Source organism: Amborella trichopoda, chromosome 11, assembly GCF_054954075.1.
Source record: "Amborella trichopoda isolate Santa Cruz 75 chromosome 11, AtrichopodaSantaCruz75HAP2 v2.0, whole genome shotgun sequence".
Classification (NCBI taxonomy): Eukaryota; Viridiplantae; Streptophyta; class Magnoliopsida; order Amborellales; family Amborellaceae; genus Amborella; species Amborella trichopoda.
The window spans coordinates 483,314-503,987 of NC_142346.1; the positions used below are offsets into that span (position 1 = coordinate 483,314).

Consider the following 20,674-nt stretch of genomic DNA (forward strand, 5'->3'; position numbering starts at 1 on the left):
CACATTCATGTTCCCTTTTCACTTTTTTTAATCCCCCCCACCCCACTCCACCCCACCCCCCGAAGATGCACTCAAATGAGAACTTGGAATTCCGACTTCCAAACAGCTTTTTTTTGGTGCAGTTTAGAACTCCTAAATTCCGATCCATTTTGTGGAGAGGTTCGGAATTTAGAGTTGTGAACTGTATCTTTTTTTTTGTTAAAGTTGCATTTAGAATATCAAGTTATGAACTTTTTTTTGTTTTCTAATTATGGTTCGGAACTTAAAAATTTTAACAAATAACTCTCAGTTCGGAAATGCAAAGCTAAAATTTTAACAAATAACTCTCAGTTCGGAAATGCAAAGCTAAAATTTTAACAATTAACTCTCAGTTCGGAAATGCAAAGCTATAAACTAAGGCACTTATGTTTCGTTATTAAAGACCGATTCAGAAGTTCCTATGTAGCCTCACCAAAATTAAATGTTTTTGAAAAGATGGCATATAGGGCACCCCTGTGGGGGTCCACTTCTAAATTAGTCTCTCAAATAAAATACTTTGTTAGATCATAAATTCGATCGCTTATGAGGGCTTTGCAACGTCAAAGCACAATACATACACTCATTGATGTAAGCAATGTTTCCATTGGCTTTTAAGCTCTTGCAGGTCCACAGTATTTACTAGCTCAGCGTGGGAAAATGTATTTTCTTTTTCTATTAAAGAAGTTCACAACCGACTTTGAAACATCATGCGGTTATTTAAAAAATGAAATGTTTTAAATTTTTTATCTAAATAAGAATGTCATTTGAGGTTCTAAGTTCCTAGTGCCTTACCTAGGGAGCACAGTATAGCTCCCGCTTTCAAAAATGTTTATTTTTGTGAGGCTCCAGGATTAACAGAAATAATTAACAAGGTGAAAGATTAGCTTTTAGTAGCTTAGTTAGTAGGTACGTGTTTGTATTTAGTAATTTTAACCCGAACAAATTCCATCAATTCATTAATTGAGTTAGTGTGTTTAATTATTTGAAATTGGTAATAGGTGCCAACTTCAAATAATTAGGGTAAGATTTGGTTGATGATGATGATAATAGCAAGTGGCCCTCGTTTTGTATCTACATTACTCCTTGTTAGGGGTGACAATGGGGCAGACTTGGACCCAAACTCAGACCTGAAAAAAAAATTATGGAATCTAGACATGGACCCAACCCAAAAATAAATAAAAAATAATTAAATGTAATGTTAAATGTATATATGTATTATTTAAATATTATAACTAAAAATATATAATTATATTTATTTTAAATATTAATTTAATATTATATGTTAAATATTATTTAAATAATAATACCATTCTGGTAGGGTCCACCTGGACCCAAATAGTGTTCATTGGACCCAGACCTGACCCGTCAGGTCCAATTTTTGGACCCATATTTGGATATGGGTCAGCCCGGGTCCATTGCCACCCCTACTCCTTGTGGCAACTATTATGTAGGTTTGGGCTCATATAAAAAAGCAGCTCTGCTTGTGAGAATTTTGCGTCTATTATGAAGTTTAGCTTATGAAGAACAAGCCACCAGTTTATAAAAATGTACAAAATCCTCAATTCCTATCTAACCATTATGGTTACATTTCTGAGAAGCGTGCTTCAGGACATGGGCATCAACAAGATTCCAAACACTACGCACAACCCTACCTGAAAGAGCCAAATATGCTTGTCTCGCTGCAACCTGCCGAGCATCCAAAATTTTTGGATCATCAAGAAGCTCACTTAGAGCCTTTATCAGTTCATCTATTCCAGATACCTGACAAATGTGCATGTGAGATATATTCTGATACCTAAGACAATTAAACAAACCTTGCCTGCTTTTTTAATTGTGCATATTTTAAAGAGAAACGTACAACTCAACCTGCTGAATTGATAGATGTGAAGCTTGCTTCATTTTCCTAACCATTTCAGAGAAGTGCCCAATATAAGGACCTGAATGTTGATAAAAATAAGTGCAGATTTGAGCTTTGGATAACACATTATTTTGTTGTCCAATACTATCAAACTTCAAAATATATTTTGCAAGAGATTACCTGTCAAAACAGCACAACCAGCAGCAGCAGCTTCGGAAACATTATGACCACATAAACCTCGTAGGAAAGAGCCTCCAATCACAGCTATAGGGGTCAGCCTGTATAAGTCTCTTAATTCACCTGTCAAAAGAAGGGCCCCACATTCAACGAACTTAGAAAGATCTATAGTGACAATGAATACTGACATCTTCAGCTGTGTGTGTGTGTGGAGGGGGCGGGGAGCGATAGCTTGTAACTATAGTGATGCACCAACCCAAAGTATCAACAATATAAAAATTTGTGCTGGAGCAGATATTTGCACTCTGAGACCTCAGTTTAGCAGTCATCCCTTCCTTTAGAACAGCCTGCACAAACATGAGGAGATACATTCTGAATCAATGAAATGCTTTGCTATTTGAAGTTTGAACTAATTAACTCCACATATGTATTTTCATTTGCCAGATACCTATCATTTGTCTAGAACATTATGGAACACTCAGATTCTAAAATAAGCCACAAACCCATCATAAGAAATTGGATGTAGGCACAGTTTTACCCTAAACGATATTTATGTGATAGCAAACATGTAGAAGTATACATCTTCAGTAAAAGCAATCATGTGGCATATGAAGCTATAAATATAACGTGTACAACAGCCAAAATATGGAAGAACTACAAACAAATCACCACCAGTATAAGTACAATCTCACTGTGTCAGTTCATTAACATCAATGAAAAAAGGAACGTCTTGCAGCTGTTGCTGTTAAACAAATAGTTTGTATATTGTCCAGTATCGCCTGCTTCTATTTAGCCAAAAATAAAATAACATATTGTGTTTCTTGGACTCTAACAAAATAATGGTAAAGGCTAAGCACTAAAAAAACAAGAATACATGTACAATATAATGCTCCCAAGGAAAAGAACAAAACATACTTGAGCAATATGACGTCCTTGTTCAGGATAGCGTGGCACAATAATCGTAAGCAGCTGAGGGTACAACTTCATGAGCTCTTTGTGGACACAAAACATCACTGCAATTCAATATTATGCTTTAGTTTAGTTGGAATCCATGAAACATTAAGGACTGTGCTGAGATTCAGTAAGTGATCAATGTTTTGACCAATCAAAGGCATGAAGTAGCCTTTAACTTTATGGTGTAAAAAGCAGAAGTTCAAAGTTCTCATGTCTTGTCATCACCTTGTGCAAATGTTGTCCAGATAGAACCGGACAAGGAAACAACTTGCTTATAAATTGCATTGGAATATTATCTAACGAAGAAAAGATGGAAGGGTTGTTGACATTTCATTTATGGGTTATGTTAAGATACTCAAACATTTGAGTATTTCCATAAAGTACTCAACATTTTTGGACACTTGATACCCTTATCCCACCATGTAGTAACTTTCTTGTCTAGGGGTATTTTTGGTAATTAATTAGGGATAAAGTAGAAATTCTCTATAGAAAGAGAAGCATTTATTAACTATAGTCTATCGGAATTGGAGTCTAATAGAGCCCCTGGACCGGACAGTTTCCCACTGGCTCCTTTCAAGATCTTCTGGGAATCTTTTCGAGCTTTCTCAACTTCTTCGAAGAATTTCATGATAGGGGGATGATCCATCGAGCTATGAATGCAACATTCATAACTCTCATACCCACAATCCAAGGTGCTAATCAGCTTAAATAGTTCAAAATTTAGCCCTACTTGGCAAATAGTGTTGGTGCCTACTCACTCTCAGGAACCAACTTTGGACCGATATCCTCAAAACCAAGTACCGTCTTCACGATTCTCCTTGGCTACCTGAATTTAGAGCCAATAACAGGTCTTCAGGTATTTGGAGGTCTATTTGCTCTACTTTTTAATTCTTTAAACCCCGAATCAGGTTTCATCCCAGAATAGGGAATCGAATCCTCTTTTGGCATGACCTTTGGTTGGGCCACACCCCTCTTAGGGACAAACACCCTGATCTCTATCGTCTTGCTAGAGATCAAGGGCCCACAGTAGCCCAAGAAATGCTACTGACTGGAACCTCTCGCTCTTGGAACCCAGTTTTCAGGAGAAGTCTAAATGACCAAGAACTCTCTAGCTTTGCCTCTCTTTCGACAGATTTACAAGCCTGTTTCCTAGCCCCTGCGGGTATAGATCGCATCATTTAAAGTCCTGCCCCAGGAGGCTCTTTCACGGTGTCATCTTTTTACCGCTCTCTGTTGCTACCTCCCACTCTCCCCCATGCACCAACTTCTATTGTGGCCCAGGCCCGGGATTCCTTAGCTTCCCCAAAAGTCAAGGTGTTTACGTGGTTAGCCCACTCTAAGAGAGTACTGACTGTTGATCAGCTGCAAAGACATGGCATTCAGATTCTCAATCGCTGCGTCTTGTGCTTAGTGGAAGAGGAAACAAATAACCACCTCTTCTTGCATTGTTCCTACGCATACAACCTTTGGGGTGCAGTCCTCAAATTGTTCAAGGTGGAATGGGTACTACCTGCTGAAGTGACTTCGATTCACTCTTCAATTAAGTCTTTTCCTTGGGCCAAATCAGGGATTATGCTCTGGAAATCAGTGGTGGCCGCAGCCTTGTGGTCCTTATGGATCAAGCGAAACCACAAGATTTTCAGGGGGAAATACTCCCCTTGGTCCAAAATTTTCAACAAGCTCAAATCTTCCATCATCTTCTGGGCCACAAATCATCCTCGATTCAAAGGAATCCCGACATCGGCCTTTCACCAAGATTGGAGCAATGTCCTTGGTCCTCATTGCTCACGTCTCTCCAGGTCTCCTCGCTGGAAACCACCACCATACGGGATGCTAAAACTCAATTTCGATGGATGCTCCTCCATCCTTAGAGACCATTTCGGCTCTATTGTGGCTTCAGTTTCCAAACACATTGGCCATAAAGATTCGATGGAGGCTGAAGTGGAAGCTCTCCTAGTAGGCTTACTACTCATCCAACATCTCAACTTGCCCTCTCTCATTGTAGAGGGTGACTCCAGGAACACCACCACCTTGGCACAAAATCCTGCCTCTCCCCCCCACCCTCCCCCCCCCCCCCCTTCCCCTCCCTCCCCTAGTTTTTGGCTCCATCAGCTGATCAGATTCATTACCTCTGCAGGAATACATTCGCCATGTGGACGCATACTTGGGGGGAAGGAAACCTTGAAGCTGATTCCCTTGCAAAGCAGCAACGGGGATGGATGGACTCTAGGAGCTTTTCCTTATTTTGGTTATTTTCTCTTTTATGCTTTTTTTGTATGAAGGATCGGCTTCTTTTCTTAGGTTGCTGCCCTTTTAACAATAACTTTTCAAATGAGGCTTTCGTCCTTTTTCTTTTTTCTCCTTTCTTGAGCACCTTTTTTGTGGTAAGCCAAGGTTTTGTACTCTCTTTTCTTAATTAAAGGTTAACATTATCAGAAAAAAAAAAACTATAGTGGAGGATGACATCATCCACATGAGGTATGATATTATCCAAATGGAGCAATGATTGCTTTTTAACCACTAGTTTTTTATAGAAATATCTATCCTACCGCTCTTAATGATAAGAAATGCCCTTATTCATGACATTACCCAAATGGAGCAATGATTGCTTCTTAACTACTAATTTCTTATAGAAATATCTATCCTGCCCCTCCTAATGACGAGAAATGCCCTTACTCAAAAAAACTTTTATTACAAAACAAGGGGCAATGAGTGTCCAAAAATGTTAAGAACATTAAGGAAATACTCATATATGAGTACCCTAACTAAGAACTAAAAATTAGATTCTACAACAAAAATTAATATGCAAAAAAGCTCCCAAGTATTGAATCTCTTTATGTAACAGAAAACTCCCAAAGTTTGAAAAGCCTACAGAAGGCTACAGAAATATCAGATCATAAACTGGAATCCTTGGACACTTGTAATCAATTCAACCTATTTTATCCAAAATGGAAAAACTTCCAGCTATTCTGATTTGGGTTAGAGATATCAAATGGGAACAGCTAAGGAACAACAGCATCCAATCAGCCTGATGAGCTGAACAGAATCTGCTGTGAACGTAACAACTCTTTAAGCCACAACCACAAGAGAAAAATAAGAGCTTCTACCAAACCAAAGGTTCACCCAGAAAATAAAATTCAATTAAAAAACAAAAATAAAAGAGTCGTATTTAACAAGTGAACAAGACATGGTTTCTTTCATTTCAAAGCACAACCCAAAGAATGAAAGAGATAAAAATAACATACTTCTTTAGAAACACACTAACGATACAATGTCATGACAATACTCATATAAAGGAATAGTGAAACAGGAAAAACAATGTTGCTGACCTTGTTCTTCATCTTCATGTGTAGAAGCAGCCATCCAAACCTTCCTAAGAGAGAGTTGTGATTGCAAATCTCTTGTCTTCTCAGGTATTTGTTCCAATGCATCAAGATGACCAACTTCTGCCAAAAGCAATAAACAAAATGTAAAGACGGATAATTTTGTCATACACTGACACCGGTACTCAATTATGGTAGCTCCAACCTGCCTAAAAGTGTAGTATTGGCCAAAAGAATCATTTCCTCTAATTGTCAAGCTGCTCACTAAAAGCAAGGTACAAAAAGGTCAAACCATGAGGTCATGAGGGAGCATGGATTTAAGAAAGAGGGGGGGGGGGGGAAGTCAGTCAAGACATAACAGTAGGAAGAAGCCATCATGAAGGGGGACAAGAGCTTCATGCGTACCATCAAAGGCACAACTACGTAGTTTAATACTCAACCCTATATTTGAAAACATTTAATCAATTTACAGAAAGGCCACTTCACATAAACCAATGCTGCTTATAGATAATGATCCTTCCATTTCCAAGTTTGGGAATTTTTTAGTCATTCAGGGAACTCCAGCTTGTAGACATATTACATCAAAAACATACAAGAATCTGTCCAGATGTGTATGTGGATTCATGTAATAATAAACAATTGGGAAATTTTGACATGAGCTTACCATATTTCAAGTCACCAGAAAAATTAACGATAAATGGAGGCGCGCCGAGTAACTGAAATCGAATTGCTTGCTGGGTGCTCTGCTACAAAAGAAAATCAGAAAAAGTGCAGAAAATGAACTAAACAGATGATAATGAGAATACTTACCGTTGGCAAAATCAAGGAAAACTTTGATAGCAATAATGAAATGAGGGATGAGGCGATAGGGCTGGACCAGAGTTGGAAAGATTTTTCGGACATTCTTGCATTTAATAATGCCAATGGAATCTGAATAAAATAAGGAAATGTGAAACATTCTGCAAACCAGTGAGAAAATATATACGCGTCAACAGAAGGTATTTGAAGGGCATTAAATCCCATTAATTATTACCAAGATGTATTCATATCAATGAAGCAACTGCAAAGCATGTAACAAACACGCAAAGATTTTATTTTTATGCAATGATTTTATCAACAATAAATACAAAATCATGGTCATCAAGAATATGTTACTTAGACAATTAGTCATTGCTGAAAGTTTCAAATACCTTGGTAAAGCCAACAGCAAGAGACAATGACTGGATACAAATTATCAAAGATAAGCAATAGATGTCCCTTGACACACCCCCAACTCAATCAAATATTTCCTCATAGAAAATGATATAATAATCTCTTATTGATTCTAGGAGTAGGATAGCTGTGCACCAACCCCATGAAAAAGGAAAAAACCCACAAGACATACGATAAAACTTGATGTTTTTGGTAAGATATTCGCAAGTTATTGTGACTAAACCCACAATCTCATCAATGGGTTACCCTTCCAAACAATAAGATTATATGCCAAATCTTTGTTGTTCTACCCTGATGAACAAGTGCATACAGCCATTGCAGAAAAGATTGAAGGATTAATATTGCTAGAACTCATAGTAACTAGACTTCAGAAACAACTATAAGAATTATATTAGAACATGCTTAATATTATCTAATATAAACATGTATAAAGCCACTATTTGGTATTTTATCATTTGTTTAAGTGCATTATTGTTGATCCCTATTATGGGAACATATATGTATCAAAAAGAGATCCAATGAATGTACCAAGAACTAATGTACCAAGAACTTCTTTCTTCCTACTCAAAAAACCTTGATATGGTTTCAGAGCCACAGTTGAAAATGAAGCTCTAAACAGAGGGACCAACAAGGCACTCTTCAATCTGTCTCACCTATCATCTACCAAGATTGAAATGTCTCTCCTCTATTCATTGCTACAACATTGTGAACCAGATTTGCAAGATCGGAAACCTCTCCAAGCAAGAAGAAAATCCAGCATAATATACACATCCAAGATTAATCATCAAAAAGTGTGAAAATCCTCACTTTCAAGGTCTTTCTCACTCTAGAAAGTTTTCTTCCCTATTGGAACCCTCGAAAAACCTTTTTCTTTCCATTTGACCTTCTCTTTATTCACTTTTTTCTTCCTAAAACCTAGACCAAAATATTGTCAATACTTACAAAAACACTTGCACCCAAAAAAAGATGCCCATCTTCTTCCATCTTCTATGGCATCATCAAATGTGGCAACTCTCTTGTCCATAAAATTAGATCATTCAAAGTATCTTTTATGGAAAAACAGTTTCTACGAGTCATGCGCAGCAAAAATATGTTTGCATTTATTGATGGTTCAAAGCCTTGTCCTCCCAAATAGGTCTTAGAAAAATCGACAACAGATCAAATGCAAGAAACATCATCCAGAATATGAGACATGGAAAAACCAAGTTCAACTTGTGGTTGTTTGGACACTTGCTTCCATATCCCCGGAACTAGTAGATGTCACTGATCCCAACTACCCAAGACATCTGGGTTGCTCTACAAAAACTATTTGCTGAAAAATCAAAGGCCAGAGAAATGCAACTCCGCATGGAATTACAAAACTGTAAGCATAGGTCTTCATCCATTTTTGAGTACTTTCAACACCTTAAGGTGATATATGATGATCTTGTTACTATACAGAAAACCGTATCTACATCTACTTTCAATGCTTTAAGGCGATATGCGATGATCTTGCTACTACACAGAAAACTGTATGCAATGAAGATAAAGTCATCATCATCATCATCATCTGAGCATTATCCCAACTATTTGGGATCGGCTACATGAATCTCGTTCTGCCATTTTGCTCTATTAAAGGTCATACCCTCAGTTAAACCAAAAGTCCCCATATCTCTTCTCACTACTTCCATCCATGTCCTTTTAGGTTTTCCCCATACCCTTTCAAAGCCTTCCACTTGAACCAATTCGTACTTCCTAACCGGTGACAATACAAAATGATCGTCACCTCACTTATTTCGCGACCTTCTCATCCTTTCTTTGAGGATTTACGCCCTATCTTACTCAATTAGAAGAGCATGTTTGTCAATACCCAAAAATCAGAAAACAATCTACAACCTCTTGCATCTGCCCTTTACTGTAAGAGCCCCAAGAGCACCCTTCTCATGGAGTCGACGATAAAGCACACACAATTGGCGTGAAGTGGACGCTATAGGCAAGGAAGAGGTAGATGGCTGCTACATCAATGGACTCCACCAAAACCCAACTCCAATATAATGTGATTGTTCATGACCACTGACTCTGGTGCAACTGGTCATGTTGCCAAAGACATCCTCCTGCCAAAAATCTAGTTCCCAACAGAGATATGTGCTCCATCAAAACTGGTTATGGGTCATCTCTATCAGTATCACATATTTGTACAACCCTAATATCAACTGCATTTGGAAATTTTCAAGTACCGAATGTTGTTGTGATCCTCAAAATCAAAAGGAATTTATTATCTGTAAATGAACTTATGTCTTATCTTAAATGCAAATTTGGATTCTTTCCAAACATTTTTTTTTTTATGGACCAAGAGACAGGGAAGCTAATTGCTAAAGGAGTGCAGAAAAATGGATGTTAAGTTTTGCAAGACGATCATGTTTTTGCTCATAGAAAAAATACAGTGGCCACCCAGCGTGATCTAGCTACTAAGTCTTCCATGGACTTTTGGCATCTGCGACTTAGGGCATCCTTTTTGAAGACCCTACAAGATTTGGGAATGATCACTTGATTTCATTTACTACTACTCAGTTTACTTCACTGTCCACTAGTTGTCAATTGGGAACACATGCACAACTCCCATTTTCTTGGGATAACCGTGAAGGAATTTTTTGACTTGATACATTTTGATGTTTGGGAACCTGCACCTGTGGATGCCACGAATAGATACTGTTATTATGTTTCTTTTATTGATCAACTCATTGATATACTTGGTTCTTTCTTATTAGACACAAATCTGAAGTTTTGGGATGTTCTAACATTTATTTCATGCCAAGGTTAGAATTACTATGGGAAACACTGTTAAGTTTTGAGATCTGACCATAGGGGAGTATATACATCACATATACATCAAATGATATTCAAAATTTCCTAAATAGTAATGGAATTCAACATCAATTTTAATGCACATATACTAAAAAAAATGGGGTTGCTGAGCGAAAAGAATCGACACATTGTAGAGATGCTTTGCCTATGATGCTTGATTCTCATACCCCTTCTTTCCTATGGGGAGAGGCTTTCTTAACAACAGTCTCTCTTGTTAATTGACTCCCTTCATCAGTACTTTCAGGAAGCACTCCTTACTATAAACTTTATGGAATCAATGCTGACTACTCTAGACTGCATGTTTTTGGTTGCCATGTTTTGTGCATATTGATTCTTCCCTTCGCAATAAACTTCAGCCTAAAGCATATCAAGGAGTTTGCATTGGCTACAGTCCTAGGCTTACAGATGCTACTTTCCCTCAACACAAAGAGCGATTACTTCATGCCACGTCACATTTGATGATGTACTTACCCAAAAAAAAAATGTCACATTTGATGAAGCTAATCCATACCATCTTCATCCCATACCGATATGGATTACTCCGTTTCACATGATTTGCTTCAAAATTTAGAGGAATAGATGCAAGGGGGAGAATGTGGAAAGACAAGTTCACCGTTGCCTCTTGGACCTCTTCTCATTGCAAGGATTTATGCTTCACAAGCACAGCCCAATGAAGCATATGCATAGCCATTGGAGAAATGTGGTTTTGATGTCTCACTAGCTTCTCCCCATGTAGGCCATACATCACCAAGAAAATTTCCAAGCTTAGCTCCTCCTATTCGATTTACATATGAAAGGAGACTTGTGCAAGGGAGTCAAGATGTTAGAAGATATCCTATCTCAAATAACATTGTCTCATCTCCTCACATCTCACCAGCATCTTCCTCACCTATCTATTTGAGGAGATCAGGCAATGGACATGGACCCGACACGGGTCGGGTATGGGTCTAGCATTTGGACCCGGCTGATTGGGTCTGGGTCCAAAACTTGGACCCGAATACTATACAGGTCTGGGACCAAGTCCAGCTGGACCCGACCCGTACCCGGCTTGTACCGATAAACTGAAGAGAAAAAATACTTTATTTTAAGCCCTATTCATTTGGGTATATTAAGGATCGTATATAATTAGAACTAGTAGTCATCTTTAGCTATTAAATGACAAATCACACGGCTTGAAATCTAATAGTGCGTGATTGTGACCTTGTTGCCAATAATATAGATATATGATGGTAAAAAAGGGGCAAAAAAGAAGAAGAAAAGAAGCGCATAGTGAGGGTGACAATGGGCCCAAGACCTGATGAGGTAGACCCCAGATCCGACGACTACAAGTATGGGTCCAATTTTTGGAGCCCAAGGTCGGGTCCAGGTCCAAAACTTGGACCCGAATCTATTTGGGTCTGAGTCCGGGTCCAGCCGGACCCGACCCGTTGCCACCGCAATGTTCAACACCCAAGAGATCAAGTGGTCGTATGAGTGAGCTTACAGGGTGCCATATGTGGTAAAGGATGGAAATGGTTTGAAGAAGCTGCACGAGAGGCTTTGATGAGTGGTTTGAAGAAGCTACACAAGAGGCTGCGAGAGGTGCTGGTGACTGAGCGAGAGGCTGCGCGAGAGGCTGAGAGCTTGGAGGCTGCGAGAGGTTGCCTCTACGAGAAGGTTTGTGAGGCTGCGAGAAGTTGCGCGAGAGGCTAAAGGCTGCGAGAAGTTGCGCGAGAGGCTAGAGGCTCTTGCGCGAGAGGCTGCGAGAGGTGCTGGTGACTGAGCGAGAGGCTGCGCGAGAGGCTGAGAGCTTGGAGGCTGCGAGAGGTTGCCTCTACGAGAAGGTTTGTGAGGCTGCGAGAAGTTGCGCGAGAGGCTAGAGGCTCTTGCGCGAGAGGCTGCGAGAGGTGCTGGTGGCTGAGCGAGAGGCTGAGAGGCTAAGCGTGAGGCTGGCGTGAGAGGCTGAGCGAGAGGCTGGCTGACCTCGTGCGAGCTGAGCAAGAGGCTGCGAAGGCTCTCCTTGAGCGAGAAGTTGTTCTACTGCGAGCGAGAGGATCTGCGAGAGCCTGGCTCCCCTTCCTCTGCGAGAGCCACCTGCGTGTACCTCTGCGAGAGCCTCTGTGAGAACCCCTTTCATTCTGCGCCACTAGCGAGTGGCTCCAGATCTGCGGCTTTCAGATCGGCAATGCTTTGATGGCTTCCGCACCCCCTTATGGTATGCCTCTCCCTTTGGAGAGAAAACTTCCTGATATTCAAGTGCTTCTTTCTCATCTTTGCGAAAGTAGTAATGCTCTTTGTTTTGGTGGTGCTGAGCCCTTTAAGGATAGATCCTATTCTGCTAGTATTTCTGATGGTGGCCGTCTTCTTGGTGTTGGGGACAGATCTGGCCATGATCCTATTATTTCTGATCAAAGATTCATTATCAGAGATGGATCTGGGTCTTTAGTCTCTGATTTCCTAGCTTCAAAGCCAGATTCTCGTGCTACTTATCGTGTGATTTCTGGGTCTGGTTTTGGAGAAATGCCTGCGAAGGATAACAATTCAAAGGAGTATAATGGTGCTGGCCTTCGTGTGGTAGCTGGTGATAGTAATGTGGAAGTTAATGTTATGGGTCACAATCTTTCTACAGAAGATGATTGTGAAGCTGTCCATTTTGGGGAAGGCTTGGGTGTTCGTAGTTCTGCCCCTTGCGATGCTCCGCTTCAAGATGGCTTTGAAAATCCTCGTATGGGTCCTGCCCCAGGATCTACTGCGGTTGTTCTTGATGGGGTCATCAGGAGTCCTGTAAGGGAGGCCTCTCCTCTCTTGATGGGTGTTTCTAGCAAAGGCAAGGAGGTGGCTGCTACTCCTTTGGAAAAAAATTTGGGCAGTAAGAACGACCTAGGATCTTCCTCGGGTCTTCATGGTGAAGGTGGCGCACGGGAGGAATTTCCATCACTAGTTCCAAAGAACAAGAATGATAATTTAGCTAACAGCTGTTGGGGCTCGGGTAGGTCTTCAGACCTATTATTTGGTGCCAAAGGTGTCCAAAATGGAGTGTTTTACTTTGAGGAGATGGATACTTCCCCTACTGAAATTATTAATGGTAAAAAATTCGTCAAAATTGACAAGAAGGTGATGGACTCATGTCGGTACCGGTGGAAAAACTGTTTATTGGGATACTTCTTGGGCCGCCGACCTGATTGGAACTACATGAAAGAGATGTTGAAGAAGATGTGGAGGCTTGAGCAGGACGTTGAAGTATTCTCCGCTGATGGGGGCTTCTTGATTTTTCATTTCCATTCTAGTAAGGAAATGGAGGTTGCAAGCTCGGGGGACCTGGGTTGATCAGTAAAAAATGTTTGGTGCTTCAAGAATGGGATCCTTCAATACAACCCTCTAGGCATACTCGCCATACTGTGCCAGTCTAGATCAAATTGCCAAGGTAACCATTGGTTTATTGGACACCAGAAATTCTTTTCTGTATCGCCTCCAGTGTTGGAAAACCCATCTTCATGGACAAACCGACAAAACTTAGATCAAGGGCTGAGCCAAGGGTGTGTGTTGCATTGGATCTAGATACCATTTGTTCGACTGAAGTTTGGCTAGATTTTTTTGGAAAGGAGTATAGGCAAGAGATAGTCTATGAGTTCATACCCTCGATTTGTTCCACATGTCAGAGGGCGGGCCACAAGCCCGAATTATGTCGAGCAGGCTTAACTGCAAAGGCTTCCATCAAGGCCAGTGCAACAATTGTTCCCAATGGTGATACTTCTGTCAAATTACCTTCAGGGGAAGAAGGTTGGAAGGTAGTCAAAGGGAGACAACAGCTAGTTTACAAACGGAAGGGGAAGGAAAGCATTGTGGCTGCTTCAACCCTTCCCTTTTTGTCAGAGAAGAATAATGTTGTTGTCTCTCTTGTTAACAACAGAGTGGATCCGAAGGATATCATTTCTAATGCTTTTGCAATTCTAGCCAATGTCCATAAGGATAACGAGGGGTCTCTTATTGAGCAGGCAGTTAGCTCTTCTGAGCCAAATTCAGTTGACATTTGCATTCCGTTGGGCGATTCGGATACGCAACAGGAGTATGAGTTGACAGCTATTGACTCATGTTGTTAATACTGGTGGTGTGTCAGATGAGGTCGCGGCTCTATCACCAGTGATTGGAACGGCACCTGTTGAGGATGGTGACTCCTCGCTATTGTCTCTGGACCAACAGGATTCTAAGAAGATATGTGAGCACAGTCCCAAGCAGGTTAACGTCACTGCCATCGTCGCGAATGATGGGGAGGAGTATGATGTAGACGGCCTGTTGGATCACTTACTTGTTAAGGATCTGAAAACCCCTGCTCATGTGATTAGGCCGCAGGGGGGCACGCAGGAGGATGATATGAGGAATATTGTTGGTGGTCATAACCCCATGTTCATAGCCGATAAGGTGGATGTTTCTAGTAAACGAGTGCAGAATCATGCGAATAGTGAGAAGCTTGCTCAAGCTCAAACTAGGTCGCAATTAAAAGCTTCTTTGGTAGCTTCTGGTGACAAGAGGGGTCATTCTTCATCAGGTACAGGTAACACAATAGGACTTATTCCAGCTTCTATTGGTGACAAGTTGGGGTAACCCCATAAGGCTCAGTGTGCTCATATAGCTCCTGAAAGTAAGGGTCCACTTACTAAACATCCAAACCTTTAATTTTATTTATGTCTATTGCCGCTTGGAATGTTAGGGGCCTTTAGGGCCGAGGCAGAATATCGGATATTGGGGTTTTAAAAGGTCAACATAATCTTGGTCTTATTTTATTATTGGAAACTAAACTTCTAGTGGAGCTGAGCCATATTTGGTCTAAAAAGTTGGGTTTCTATAAGAACTTTATTGCTAATGAGATTGAGGGGAATCCAGAATTTTAATCCTTTGGAACCCTCTAATTTACGCAATCAAACTGATTAATGTCAATGATCAAATGATTACTGTGGAGGCGACCCGCATTTGTAATGGTATTATTTTAGTGATTACAGAAGTGTATGCCTCTAATTATGTATCCCAAAAGACCTTGCTATGGGATCATATGAGGACCTTAGGAGCAACTATTGCTCTTCCCTGGCTGGTACTGAGGGATTTTAATACGCTATTGGATCCCTCGGAATCAATGGGAGGGAGCAGTTCTCTACCATTAGATATAGGTGATTTTGCACAAGTAATGACGGATTGTGCTCTTGTTGATCTTGGTTTAGTCAGAGGATGGTTCTCCTGGTCTAATAACCAATTGAGCAGAAGATGCATTCGAAGAAGGTTGGACCAACCTTTAGCTACTACTGAATGGATTTTGGCCTTCCCTGACTCCAAAGTCCAGTTGCTCCCTAAAGGTACCTCAGATCACTGTTCCTTACTCGTTTCTACTTCTGAACTGGGTCCAGTTGGGCCCAAACCTTTTAAGTATTTTTCTATGTGGGAGCAGCATCAAGGTTTTCTAGATGTTATTTGTAATTCGTGGCAAGGCCAGGTGGGGGGTACTCCCATGTACCGTTTTGTGGCTAAACTTAGGAGGCTCAAGGCTGACTGACTTACAGCTATGGAATGAGGAGGTGTTTGGCTTTGTTGGGGATTCCATTGCTATACTTCGTCGCCAACTATCATCTTTGCATGATAGTCTACACATGGATCCTTCTAATGAGACTCTCTTGTCTCAAGAAAAGGAGCATACACAGAAATTCCAAACTCTTCTGGCCAATGAAGAAAGATTCTGAAGGCAAAAATCAAGACAAAACTGGTTAAAAGAGGGGGACTCCAATACCAAATATTTTCACTTATCGACTGTGGTCAGAAGGAGGTCTGATAGGATTATCTCTTTGAAAGATCAAAATAGAAATCTCTTGTCTACTAAGGATGATATTGAAAATCATATGATTGGCTATTTCAAAGACTTACTGGCTCAAGAAAGCAATGTTGACCTTCACATGGTTGATCAGGCTTTGCCGCCTTTCCATCTAAATTCTTCTCAGAAGGACAAATTAGTGGACGTAGTATCTATGGAGGAAATTAAAGCATGTATTTGGGATATGAAAAATGAAAGTGCTCCAGGACCAGATGGCTTTTCAGTGGAATTCTACAAGTTTGGATGGGGAAGTCATTAAAAAAGATCTTTTTCTGACCCTTAAAGATTTCTTCACTAAGGGTAAGCTGCTCAAGCAAATCAATTCCACCTTTATTTGTCTGATTCCTAAGGTAGATGCTCCTAGGGTGATGAAAGATTTTCGACCTATAGGGTTGTGTAATGTTTTATACAAAATCATCAGCAAAATAATCTCTAATCGCCTACGAGTTGTGCTTGCTGATTTATTGACACTAGGCAGGCTGCTTTTTTAAAAGGTAGGCTTATTACTGATAATATTCTCATGGAAAACGAACTTATGTCTCTTTGCCATAAGAACTCAGATCGTCCTAAAATGTGTCTGCAAATCGATTTGAGCAGTGCCTATGACAGAGTTTCCTGGGATTTTATAGTGGGTAGGATGCATGCTTTGGGTTTTACTGAGCTATTTATTTCCTGGGTTCACTTATGCATTTCCACTACTTCTTTCTCTGATCTCAGGAATGGCTCACCCAAAGGTTTTTTTAAAGGTAAGAGAGGTTTGAGGCAAGGGGATCCTCTATCTCCTTATCTTTTTTTGCTGGTCATGGATCTTTTTAGCCATCAGCTTGATTGTGCTTTTTTGCAAGGCATGGTTCACAAGGTGTGACTATGGGGTTTCGCATCTCTTTTATATTGATGATGTGCTTATTTTCTGTGAGGCTTCCATCTCTATTGCCACAGCTATGCACGTACTTATTCATAAGTTTGAAAGGAGTATTGGTCAAATTTTGAACTCTTCTAAAAGCAAGGTCTTTGTCTTTGGGGCACTACGAGGAGGACGGGGGAGAATTCTGAGGGAGTTAAAGTTTGTTGAAGGGTTTCTTCCGGTCTGCTATTTGGGCCTACCATCATTTCGTGGACATTTGAAGCATAGTTATTGCCATAATCTGGTGGGTAAGGTGTTTGGTAAGATCGAATCTTGGCAACCTTTATGCCTCTCATATGTCGGTCGACTTCAGCTGCTTAAGTCTGTTCTAGGGGCTTCATCAGTTTTCTGGCATTTATCCTTCATTCTTCCAAAGAAAACATGTAATATGACAGAGAGACTACAGAGAAATTTCTTATGGGTCGGTGAAGCAGAAAAAAGAGGTGTTCATCTGATTAAATGGAAAACAGTGTGGCTCCCTAGGGCTGAAGGAGGTCTTGGGTAAGGGACATGGCGGATTTCAATATCGCAGGTATGATGAAGTTAGCATGGAGGATTTTGGAAAATCCATCTGCGTTGTTGGCACGATTCTTCAAACATCGATATTTTAGAAATTCCTCTATTTGGGAGGCTGAAGGCAGAAGAGGATGTTCTCATGCATGGAAGGGGATTTTACTTGGCTTATTTCATTTGAGAGGCAAATTGTTGTGGAATATCGGTAATGATCAGTTGGTGGATTTCTGGATGGACCCATGGTTAACAGGTCAGCCTCTTATCCACGAAGCTGACATTCAGGAAGCTTTGAGGGCTACAGTAGGAAGGAGGGTTTCAGCTTTTATCAGTGGAGCTCCTCAAGGGTGGGTTCTACCACATCCCACATCTGATTCTTTGAGGAATATATGGACAGAGGTTGAGAATTATAGTCTCCTTCTACAGCTCAAGAAGGACTTACTGGTTTGGATTCATTCTGCTGATGGATCTTTTTCTATTAAAAGGGCATGGGATTTTATTAGGAATTAAGGTTCTTCACAGCCTATTTTCCGTACACTTTGGTCCTCCAAATGCCACCCAAAGGTAAAGTGGTTCTCATGGCTGGCCTTGCATAATCGATTACCCACTTCATTCTTACTACAGTAGCAAGGCATGAAATTGGACTCTTTATATCCCTTTTGTAGTAACCATGATGACAATCTTTTTCATTTGTTATTTCAATGTACCTTTGCACAGGATGTATGGAGATCTGGAAAAAGGTTTGTCCTTGGTACCTCTGTTCCTGATCTACTCAGGTGGTGGTTACTCTTCAGATTTAAATCACATGGACTTCGTAATGTTTGGTCTTTCATCTTTTTTACTGCTATTTGGTTTCTATGGGAAGAGCGCAACATAAGAGTTTTTGAGTTAAGACCCACCAAGAGAGAGCTTATTGTTAAAAGGATTACCATGCATGTTCAAGCACTAGCAGAAGTTAAGAAATAGTCTTTTCATTTATCAGAAAAGGCAATCATTGGTAACCTCCGGATAACTTGGCAGCAGCAGAGAGCTGCAACCTTTACCTCGGTAGCGTGGTCTTTTCCTGAGACTCACAATTACAAATTGAATATTGATGGTGCTTCCTTGAGAAATCCAAGCTTAGCAGGTGGTGGTGGAGTTATCAAGAACAGTGCGGGTGGTTTTATTGTTGCTTTTGCAAAGCACTTTGGCCTTGCTTCCAATAACCATGCAGAATTCTTGGCTGTTGAGGAAGGAGTTCAATTGGTCATTCAAAGTAATTGCTTTCCAATTCAGATTGAAAGTGACTCGGCTTTGCTTGTGAATGTCATTCAAAATCGATGCAATGCTCCATGGAGACTAAAGACGATTGTTGACAATTGTTGCACCAGACTGTCTTCTCATCGATGGTCCATCACACATGGTTTTTGTGAGGCTAACATGGTTGTTGATGCCCTTGCTAAGAGGGCAGCTGCTGGCCTCGATGCCACTGTGTGGCGCTCCATAGACCACCAGATTTTCCTTCTTCTCTTTTATTACATGATCTGATGCAAGTGCCCTTTCATAGGGTTGTACGTTAATTGTTTTCCTCTAGTTTTTTGTTTATGAAAAACGGGTAGACGGCTTTCTCCCCCACTGACTTACCCAAAAAAAATGTTCAACACCCAAGCTCAATATGTCTCCTTTTCTAATTTCTATGATGAGCATGGAGCTTTTATGGTAGAGGCACTGAAAGAAACAGAATCAATATCATAGGAAGAAGCATTTCATGATCAGCGATGGAGAAAAGCCATGGAGGAGGAAATTGAAGCTCTACACATAAATGAAACATGGGAGCTAGTTCCATTACCTCAAAATAAGTATGTTGTGGGCTCCAAATGGGTTTACAAAGTCAAACTTAAACAAGATGGAAATGTTCAAAGATTCAAAGTATGCCTTGTGTCAAATGATACAATCAAGAAAAAGGACTAGAGTATGCCTTGTGTCAAATGATACAATCAAGAAAATGATTCAGTCCTGCGGTCAGAGCTGCAACTATATGGGCTATTGCTGCTTTGGCGGTCTTAAATGGATGGGAGCTCAACCAATTGGATGTCAAAAATGTATTTCTCCAAGGAACATTATAGGAAGAAGTCTACATGACACAAGCTCATGGCGTTGTCATTGACAAATTCCCTCACCATGTATTCTGACTTAGAAAATCCATACATGGGCTAGAACAAGTTCCAAAGGCCTGGTCTAACAGATTCTTACAAGTTATCAAAATGGAGGGGTTCACTCAAAGTTATGCAGATAACTCCCTTTTCATCAACAAAGGAAGCCCAGGTCCAACCCCCATACTCTTATATATAGATGACATGATTCTTATTGGAGCAAACAAGTTGGACATAGCAAATCTAAAAGCAAAGTTGCACTCTTCTTTTGTGATGAAGAATCTTGGAAAATTAAAATTCTTCCTTGGCATAGAAGAATATAGATTCTTAGGAGGTTTAGTTCTATCTCAGCATCGATATGATATGGAGTTGCTTGAAAAGTTTGGCATGTTGGATTGCAAACCAAGAGGAACCCCAGCTCAAGTGAATCTAAAACTCCTAGCCAATGTGGGGGAGTTACTTCCAGAAATGCTACACAATATAGAATTCTAGTAAGTGAGCTTCAATACATGACCTTCACAAGACCAGACATTGCATATGCAGTAAATACAATGTGCCAACATATGACCACACCTTGACGCAGCAAAAAGAATATTGAGAATTTGAGATATGTTTAAGGGACACTAAACTCTGGTCTTCTATGTCTTACAAGGTGGATTAGAACTAAGAGCCTCCTCTGATGCCGACTGCGCAAGTTGTTCTAATGCTAGAAGATCATATGCAGGTTTTTGTATATTCTTGGGAAGAAATTTTGCTTCATGGAGTAACAAAAAGCAAAACACTATGGCCAATTCATGCACTGAAGCAGAGTACGTATCTATGTCTCTTTCAGCCTCAGAAGTTACATGGTTATCCAAATTATTCTTAAAAATGGGAATTCACTTGGAAAACCAACAAAGTTATATTGTG

The 20,674-nt window shown here is 40.3% G+C and overlaps 1 protein-coding gene across 20 annotated transcripts in view; it reads right to left on the bottom strand.

Annotated features, from left to right (window-relative positions):
* Positions 1-1,499: 1,499 nt before the first annotated feature.
* KDTA (KDO transferase A) overlaps positions 1,500-20,674 on the bottom strand; it is a 28,646-nt gene continuing 9,471 nt past the window's right edge. For 7 of the 20 annotated variants that reach the window (XM_006851698.3, XM_020671579.2, XM_088851882.1 and 4 more), the window contains 8 exons: positions 7,141-7,260; positions 6,995-7,073; positions 6,337-6,453; positions 2,969-3,066; positions 2,310-2,400; positions 2,057-2,176; positions 1,885-1,955; positions 1,500-1,779 (listed from right to left, as the gene is read on the bottom strand). In XM_006851698.3, the coding sequence (XP_006851760.1) occupies positions 1,588-1,779; positions 1,885-1,955; positions 2,057-2,176; positions 2,310-2,400; positions 2,969-3,066; positions 6,337-6,453; positions 6,995-7,073; positions 7,141-7,260 (888 nt within the window). In that variant the 3' untranslated portion in view covers positions 1,500-1,587. Of the gene's footprint in view, positions 1,780-1,876; positions 1,956-2,056; positions 2,177-2,309; positions 2,401-2,968; positions 3,067-6,336; positions 6,454-6,994; positions 7,074-7,140; positions 7,261-20,674 lie in introns of all 20 variants that reach the window. The other 13 variants (XM_088851876.1, XM_088851874.1, XM_088851883.1 and 10 more) reach the window with 8 other exon arrangements.